This window comes from Fulmarus glacialis, unplaced genomic scaffold (assembly GCF_000690835.1).
Source record: "Fulmarus glacialis isolate BGI_N327 unplaced genomic scaffold, ASM69083v1 scaffold27330, whole genome shotgun sequence".
Taxonomy (NCBI): Eukaryota; Metazoa; Chordata; class Aves; order Procellariiformes; family Procellariidae; genus Fulmarus; species Fulmarus glacialis.
In genome coordinates this window covers 71,421-81,133 of record NW_009188713.1, presented here as the reverse complement: position 1 = coordinate 81,133, position 9,713 = coordinate 71,421, and the positions used below count along the sequence as shown (strand labels likewise).

Genomic DNA, 9,713 nt, shown 5'->3' with positions numbered 1-9,713 from the left:
AAGGAAGGGAAAATAATAATAATGATAAAAGGCCAATTGCTGACCCCCCACTGACCGATGCCCAGCCAGTTCCTGAGCAGTGGTCACTGCCCCCCGGCCAACGCCCCCCAGTTTATATACTGAGCATGACGTCATATGGTATGGAATATCCCTTTGGCCAGTTTGGGTTAGTTGTCCTGGCTGTGCCCCCTCCTAGCTTCTCACTGGCAGGGCATGAGAAGCTGAAAAGTCCTTGATGAGTGTAAGCACTACTTTAGCAACAACTAAAACATCAGTGTGTTACCAATATTATTCTCATATTAAATCCAAAACAGCTCCTAGGAAAAAAATTAACTCTATCCCAGGCGAAACCAGGACACTTTTAAATAAGAGATTGCTGAAATTAGAAGGGTCATCACTGGCAAAGTTGTTTCAATGTGTTAAAGGTCTGTGTTAGCAGAGCCAGGAATACTAGTTAAGTCAGTCATGGATAAATTGCACTTTAATTTCAGCTAGTGTTTCTTCTAATCGCTGTTCTTCAGATATTATTAAACAAAAAAGATAATACAAGCAACAACATGCTTTGAGGAACTCAGCTGTTCTTGTTTTTTTAGATCAAAGGACTTGATGTTTCAGCATTATGTGTTGATCTAGAGCCAAGATATGATTCATATTTTACTGTTTTTGCTCACTTTAGATCATTCTGCCCTTGTATACTGTAATGTTTATGTAACTTCAAACATACATGAGTATACTTGTTACACCTAGTTTGCAATGCAAAACTGTCAGATATTTAAGTGCATTATTAAAGTTTACATTAAAAAAGTCTTTTCATACTGTCATTAGTACAAGATTTACCTATATATCATATATTAATAGAGATTGCCTGGAGAAGTTAACTTTTGAACTGTGTAACAGTACCATTAACAGACTTGGAGATATTACTAAATATGGTAAATGAAGGGGAGGGCTCCTTGGGAGGGAGGAGTGTCAGGTTAGCAACTCCCCGCCTCACAACGGGAGTCTAAAACTGTTAGAGAGATGTTAATTCACTTTCATTCACATCTGACCTAAACAGGCTTAAAGAATTTCCTATTTAAAAGAGTAAAAAGAATTTTTTTTTTTTTGAGACAAAAGTTTTACGTTATCATTATTTTCTGTTTTGCTTTCAGCAATTCTTAGAGCTGCTGAAAAGCATGACTTCCTCTTCTGCTGTTGATAAACCTCCGGTAAGACGGGTTGCTATCTTCGGGGGAACTCATGGCAATGAGTTATCAGGGGTATTTTTGGTCAAGCACTGGCAAGAGAATGGAGCTGAGATTCAAAGAACAGGAATGGAAGTGAAACCATTTCTTACCAACCCAAGAGCTGTGAAGAAGTGTACTAGATACATTGACTGTGATCTGAACCGTGTTTTTGACCCTGATAATCTTGGGTAAGAATAGTTGTACTTTCTGTTGTTTTACTATTCTGATTTTTAAAATTGTAAGGAGCTTCCTCTCCAGATTAAAATGTTAATACAAGTTCCACTACTATTTTAACTGTGCAGTCACATAACTGAAATTACTGACCTTTAACCCAAAAAGAACAAATTGCATGAGTGTTAACAGATTCATTTTAAAACTATTGCTAGCAGAATGAGTCTCAAACCAACACACAATCTTAAACACAGCATTTAAAATTAGTATTAGATTAGCTGTATTTGTGTAAACTTAAGTATTACTGTTCTGAGTTGCAAAGTCATTATTTCTCACATGTCGTCTTGTGCATTCAGCTTTGGAGCTCTTCTGAATACAATTATACCTGTCGAAGGTAGCAGATAAAAGCAATTTAAAGGTAGACATCTGAGTATCTGAAAGAATGGCATACAAATCAGGGAAGTGTATTTAATTTCAGTTATACACAGTAAAAGATGAAAACTTGAAATTATCTAAGTTAGAAATAATGTATTCTATGGCAAAATGATAGCCAAAAAGTCTCAATAATTTAACTGACTCATTATTTTAGAAGAAATACAATCTATAATTACTGTAAAATAGTAATTGATTTTACATTTTTAATGGGGTTTTATGTGTCTCTGCTTTTGAGACATCTGTTCCAGAGGTGTACTTTTCTGTGTAAACATTCTTATGCTTGGTATAGTTGCATGCTAAACTGGTAATTATGTTTCAGAAAGGAAAGGTGAATATCACTGAAAGAAATATGTATCACATATTTTGTAAGCATGATTATTCTTACCTTGCACGTCTTTTCATTTTAGAATTTTTTATATATAAGATAAACAGACTGTTTAACACATAAGTGTTGAGGCCATTCTTTTAATTGCTGACTTAGGATAAACGTATGGAAAAAAAAGTGGTTTTGTTTGTTTTCAGCTGCTTTGAACATAGAACACTTGAAAAAATAGCAGATTAAGACACCTGCAGGTTGTCTTCATTTTTTAACTAATATTCCTCAGTAAATCCTATTAAGTTGCCCAGTCCTATTACAACACTACTGACTGTTTGGAATACCTTCACCTGATCCCTTTAAGTGTAGACCCTTTAAGTTTACAAATTATATTACAAAATAAGAAAAAGGAGAGTGAAATCCTGACACTACTGAAAGCAATGGTAGAAGTCCCATTAGCTTCGATAAGTATTAATTTAACAGTCTTATGTGAAGAAACCTTGAATTTCAAAGACAGAACTAAGGAATACAAAGGTAGATTATGTGATATACAGAATCATAAAAATAGAAAAAGGAGCCTGAGGGGCTCACATAAAAATTCTAATCCACCTCACGTCCCACCAGTAGATCAACTGCATGTAGAAATTCCTAATAGATTATATCTTGCTATTTCTAATGCTCCAGCAGTGGTGATCCCATAATTTTCCTCAGCAACCTCTTCTGATGCTTAAATATCCATGCAGTTAGTAAGGTGTTTTGTTAGTATTTAACAAAACTTTCTTTATGCAACTTAATACCAGTATTCCTTAAAAAATTAAAATATCACAAAGCTTGAGCTGTATTGAGAAAGAAAACTGAATTTAGCGCAAAAGATATTAGGTGTGTCTATATTGTACTTGGGTAGTATCCTAAGCCTGTCATCAAAACCATATTTGCTGTCTATGCGGAACAAGTCTGAACCTACAGCAGCTTTGTACACTGTTAATATGCAAGATAGATGTCTGTGTGTCATATAGAGCCCTATAGGAAGGGGCTTCCTAAAGGAAGCAGATCTCAGACCTTTCCTTAGGCTAAGACCATTTTTTTGAAATGTAATACAGACATAGTCACCTGAGATTACAAGTATTAAAACTTTGGAGGAATAGATTTGAGGTAGCAAAATCTTCTATGAGCTTTGGGGGTCAGGAGGGGTCAGAACAATAAACTGTGAAAGTCTGATCAGAATATGAGAAGACAAGAAATAAAGCAAGTTACAAAAGACCTTGTGGCTGATGTCCAAGGTAAAAGGGCGTGGACCGATATCTGAATACCGTCTTCAGTAGGAGTTGGATCCAGTCTTGGAAGTGGTTTAAGTTGTTGATAAATTTTGAGTTAGTTTTCTGCATAAGTGAAATTTTAGGATATAAAGAAATAAGAGAGAAGTAAATAGTCTTCAGCTAAAATCAGATTAAAAAATTCTTACTACCCTTCTGCACAAGATACATAATAATAAGACCTGTTTAACAATCATACTTGCTTTTTCAACCACAAATTCATCAAGTTTTAACAGTTTGGTAATTAAATAGGTGATTTCAACTCCAGTCAATTATGGAATTAAAGTAAAAAGAAAAGGGTATACATATTTTGTTGACTGTAAAGCCATGGAATGAGTTTAATAATTTCTTTGTACTGATATTAACAGCAGGACAGTGGTGGAAGATATTCCATATGAAGTGAGAAGGGCTCAGGAAATCAATCAGATATTTGGTCCAAAAGGTAGTGATGATGCGTATGACCTTATTTTTGACCTTCACAACACCACTTCTAACATGGGTGGTACCCTTATTCTTGAAAACTCCAGGGATGACTTTACAATTCAAATGTTTCATTATATCAAGGTAAAACTAATTTAAATGAACTATTAAAATAGCTTATTAGTTGTAATGTTGTATTACTATATATTATTTTGTAGTTTCTTTAAATATACTATTTTTTATTCTGCAAAACTGTTTAAAATATTTAATCACTCATAGGATGGGTTTTTTAATCAGAGATAATTAATAATTTGATTATAATACCAGGAAATTCAGATTTGAACTCATCATAATCTTCATGTATTAAAATGAGTGTTAGTAAGACTGATGGGCAAAGAGGAATGCTTAGTATAACATCTATGAAAATCAATGTAAATTAATCTGCTTTCACACTGATCTGTCAGGAACTCGGATAAATTTGGATCACACATGCTAAATAGTTAAACATTAATTTTATGAAATAAAGACACAGAAAAAAATAATGGAACTAGGTAATGACAAATGTTCCCTTCATCAGTATTTATAAGAATAGTGATATATCTTTAGAAGCTGTTTGATTCTGCTGTTCCTGAAGCTGATAAGTATTGGTAGAATGAGGTTTGCAAAAGTGCTGGCTTAAGCGTAATCTGGTTGAAGTACTAGTGACCTAGACAATGACTGATGGAATCAAGGTTAGGCCAATGGTGTGGACTTTTAATTTTTTTTTCCCTTAGAAACAAGGGGTATTTTAACATTTGATTTTTTTTCTTATTACGTGCATCCCATTTAAATGTTTGTAAAATATTTGAAGATATAGAAGGCTTATGACTAGAATTATATGAAGAGCAATGGTAGGCAGTCATCAGGAAAGAGGCCTGAAATAGGTTTCTATGTTAAAAAAAGGTTAAAAGAAGGCATAATTCACAATCTGTGTCCCCATAAGAGAATCTAAGTCTAACACAAAAAATACTTGAAGCCTGCTTTACGGTATTTTGATTCTAAGTTTTGGAACACTGATGAGTAGATTTTTCTTCCTGTTAGCAATTTAGGGCTAGAACTGTCTTCAGTTATATTAGGAGACAGCAAAGTTCAGTGGAGCATGCCTGGCATGAGTTAATGGAAAGGAGACCAACAAATACAGCTTTGTACGTTTTCTAAAGATGTCCTACTTCTTTGAAGGCCATGAAATAAAGGCAACATATTGAAGACATTGTGTAAATCACTTCTGCATCGGTAATCTTTTGTGGCACAACATTTTAAAATATTTGCATAACAAAGAAATTTTTAAACAATCTCCACAGAACGCTTTGGCTCCAGAACGCTGTCCTGTTTTGCTGATTGAACATCCTAGCTTGAAATATGCAACAACTCGATCTGTAGCAAAACATCCTGTTGGTAAATATGAAAAATAAAGACTATTTTAACCCACCATAAATTATTTAAAAATATGCCTGTTCCAGATCTGTTCATTTCATTATGTTATACAGAGTGCTTTGATCACCAGTAGCTATTTGTTTGATAATATATTTACCAAATCAAATGTATATGATTATCTCTTCTTCTGAAGATTTCTGATTTATACTTGGCTTACAAAATACAGAAGCCAGATGGAAATTCTTAAACTCAGTTAACCCACTGTTTGCAGAAAATATTTATAATATATGAGGATAAGGAAGAAGTAACAGCTTCAGAAAAGAAATGTTTATGTCCTCTAAATAAGCCTTGGCTGAACTGCTGGTTGTTAGCCAAGAAAAGGAAAAGAGAAGACGTCATAAAGGAAGGGGGAAATGATGTTCTGCATGGAAGTGGTTAACTTTTTCATTTATGGAATCAAAACCATAACCATAGAAAAAAAAAATCATTAGTTTGCTTTTCATATTAAACAATGTGTTCTTTAAAATGCAGCATGGAAAGATAGGATGAAGAAAAGAATACAGAAACGAATATATATAGTGACTCTTTCTCTTACCCTAGTAGCACACTCAAAAATGTGCATATGGTTCTTTAAACTGATCCTGACTGGTGAGCTAAATTTTCTGCTTGCCTTAAAAATCACGTAACTCTGTACTTTACAATTCCTCTTAAACATAAAACACAGACCCAATCAGACATCTATTTTTGCTGTGTAATCTAAGCATGTGAAATATTATGGCTATATTAATAATCTCCCTCATCTGCAAACAGGTGTGGAGGTGGGTCCCCAGCCACAAGGTGTTGTTAGAGCTGATATTTTGGACAAAATGAGGAAGATTGTCAAACATGGCCTTGATTTTGTGCAACTTTTTAATGAAGGTAAAGTAATGAGAGAATATAGCCTCCTCTGTCATATTAGTGGACTATTTCAGGAGAATATTTTTTTAAAACAATAGGTTGGGCTACAACATTTTACAGTTAAACAGGTAAAAAGGAGGTGGGGGGAGTAGGATTTTTCTCCAGACCACCTACGTGTGGCATCAGAAAGTCAGAATTCCTGTATAGCTGGGTAGCTTTAAGGATATTTCCTCTTTCTGAAGATTCAATAAATATACTTGATCTTAATCTCACAGTTGCTTTCAGAATCTGAAATACTAGCTAACAATATTTGTATAGTAGTATGTACATGGAGAACATACATAAATTAATACTAAGAAGGAAGTGTTTAATTTACATGCTTTCTGTTCATTGTTATCTAAAATTAAAGTCAATAAATTTTGTAAGATTGTTACACCTGTGTACTATCTAAAATACATGCTGACAAAAGTAGGTGTTTAAAATTCTTTTAGAGTACATTTTGTCAGTGGGCTTTTTTTGGAAGCAGAAGGAAAAGAATATAGTTGTGCATGTCAGAATCTCTATTATAGTGTTGGAACGGTAAAGATTAAATAGCACTGATACCATTCTGTGTTGTGCAGCACTATCAAACACAGGCCTTTCATAGATTTCTTCATCTACAAAATACATCTTTAAGTATACAGTGAAAAGTCACATTTCAGCACCAAATTTAGATCTGGGCTTCATAAGCTACAGTACATGACTGGACAATCTTTCTGCAACTTAGCTTCAAGGGGACAAAAAATCTGGAGCTAGACATTTTTATGATATATGAGCTAATCATTAGTGTGTAAACTTTGACGAGGTACAACCTTATGATTTAAGCCATTCCAAAGAGAATAAATAATGCATTGTTCTTTTTAACAGGCAGTTGTTCATTCTGACATTAAATTACATTTATTCTTTCTAGGAAAGGAATTTCCACCATGTACAATTGAGGTTTTTAAAATAATGGAGAAAGTAGATTATCCCAGGAATAAGAATGATGAAGTTATTGCTATTATTCACCCTAAACTGCAGGTAAATTCTAAAATAGTTTCCATTTGTAACATTTTATAAGTATTCCTATGTTGCTTCTGCTACATTGTAGTATATTTTAATAGTAAATATTTAAAATTACAATATTGCCAATGGGTTTATTGAATGCTTTAGACCTTCCCTGTAGTAAGTTCTGTCATTAAGGTCATACAGTATTTCAGTAACTCACTCGGGAATCACTGAATCTAACATCACTTTTGAACCTAAAACTGAAAAGAAAAAGACAATAGGATAGCTTATATTCTAAAATATGAATCTAATTTTGAATTCAAAAATGAGGGTCTGTTTTTAATCAGTTGTGAGCATATGCAGTTTCCTTTTAGTTCACCTTTACCAGTGATTTCTATACAAGCCTGAAAACGAGGGCCTGAAATTACATACTGAAGATTAAAAGGAATTCTTTTAAAAGCTTTTGCCATAAACTGGAGAGAATATAATTATTGAGCATAAGCTCAGAAATCACATGAAATACACAAAAACTTGAAAGTAAATATATTCTATTTATTTTCTTTCTCTAAGGATCAAGACTGGCAGCCACTGAACAATGGGGATCCTCTATTTTTGACTCTTGATGGAGAAGTAATTGCATATAAAGGGGACTGTACAATCTATCCAACATTTATTAACGAAGCTGCATATTATGAAAAGAAACAAGCTTTTGTAAAAACAGTAAAAATGAAACTCTCTGCAAAACATATCAGATGCTCAGTCTTAGACCAGAACACTACTTAAAAACCTATTACAGATTTTCAATACAAAAAGTAGATTTCTTCTCTGTGAAATCCAGTGTCATTCAGTAGTAAATATGGAATAAATAAATAAATAAATGCAGAATCTAATTTTAAATTGTAATTTAATTAAATTGCTGAGCACTTTTAAGATGAAACATACTGTCATAATGCTAATTATGATTGTTTACTTGTTCTAATACATTACTATAGATGCAAAGAATAAATATTATTTTTATGAAGCTTGTTAGTTCACATTATATAAAATGATTAAAAAATGTACCACACATGGGTTAGCGGCTATAAAACTTATATCTAGCATCATATAGAAAGATGCTCATCCACAAAACTGCATTATATAGGAAAATCACAGCATTTCTACTTCATAACCCCACGCCTCCAATAACCAACACTTTTTAAAATGAGGTGATCCTTGAAACTAAATCCGCAGATAAACATACAAAATATGAGACAAAGGAAAAGCTAGGGAGAGAGAAACAGAGTGAGGGTATGTATATTAAAACTCTCTTGTACTACCTGCATTTGTGACTAACCCCTACTGCGCTGAAGTGTAAGCCTCAGGGTTTGTTTGTTTTTCTTTTTATACTTACGAAGATATAAAACAAGCTAAAAACATAGGATTTTTGAGAAAAATACACTAAAATGAAATGTAAAGCTTTTTAAATTTAAAGTATTACAAGATTAATTCAAGCTGTTTCTGATTTAACATTAATTTAATGACAAAAAGTTTGAATTTTGAAATTATCTAGTAGTGGGAAACATACTGGAGCAATATTCAAATTCAGGAAGAAGATGTGCTCATCCCATGGAAACTTTTGAAGAAAGTTTCTATTGCAATGGGGACAAGAGAAGTTTATAGCTTTATAACTTTCTAGGTGTATCCACTTACTGCTTATAACATTTTCCAAATAAAATTTTAACCAACTGTTGTACCCCAAAAGTTTTCAATGAAGAAGGCAAGATTAGGTAATTACTCCGGTTTTGAAGAGCAATGCACAAACCATTCTGAGTATTTCAGAATGGAAATTAAGAATGCCATATGGGGAGACTTCTCAGAATTTTAAGACTGACTTGTTCTGTATTTGTAGAGAGAAAGCCTGTCATAGTAGCTGAAAAAGAGAAGAAAATGGGGATTTAATTAATTTTCTAAAGTTGTTTTTAACATATTTGACAATAATTTGGGATAGAGAAAACATTAAGAACTTTGCATAAGGATACAATAATTAGCTATTTACTGAAAGATTCATTGCCTAGATAACCCCCAAATGACATCTTTTGAGAAGTGATGTCTTCCTTATTTACTTACTAAGCCAAAATCTTTTTTCCTTGCTTTGTGTAACTCCTATGGCAATAAAATAAAAACAAACACAGGACAGAATGTTTATTGAATTACAAGTTTTATTTCTTTAATTTAAATAAACATAGTATAAAAAGTACAGAATTATCTGTTGTAGTCATTATTCATAGTGTTCTCGATAAGAGCCTTGAGATAGGAGACAGTATGTGTGATCTGGCAGGGCTCTGTCGCCACAAAAGGAAGGTATTTTCTCAGAAGTTTCTCAGAACTTTTAGAAACAAACCCCCAGCTTCTTCCTCAGTTTTATTGTGCAGTTTTGTGCCTGGACATTGGCATAGCACATTCCTTACATTTTTTTATGTCTTCCCTGTTTTATGGCTACAACTACAGAGTGACCTC

The 9,713-nt window shown here is 33.2% G+C and overlaps 1 protein-coding gene across 1 annotated transcript; it reads left to right on the top strand.

The window, feature by feature from the left end:
• Window positions 1–1,114: 1,114 nt before the first annotated feature.
• ASPA (aspartoacylase) lies at window positions 1,115–8,069 on the top strand. The gene is made up of 6 exons (XM_009579688.1): window positions 1,115–1,414; window positions 3,830–4,025; window positions 5,222–5,315; window positions 6,105–6,212; window positions 7,141–7,250; window positions 7,788–8,069. Exons 1-6 carry the CDS (start codon window positions 1,176–1,178, stop codon window positions 7,998–8,000), a joined length of 960 nt encoding a protein of 319 aa, XP_009577983.1. The 5' UTR covers window positions 1,115–1,175; the 3' UTR covers window positions 8,001–8,069.
• Window positions 8,070–9,713: the final 1,644 nt, after the last annotated feature.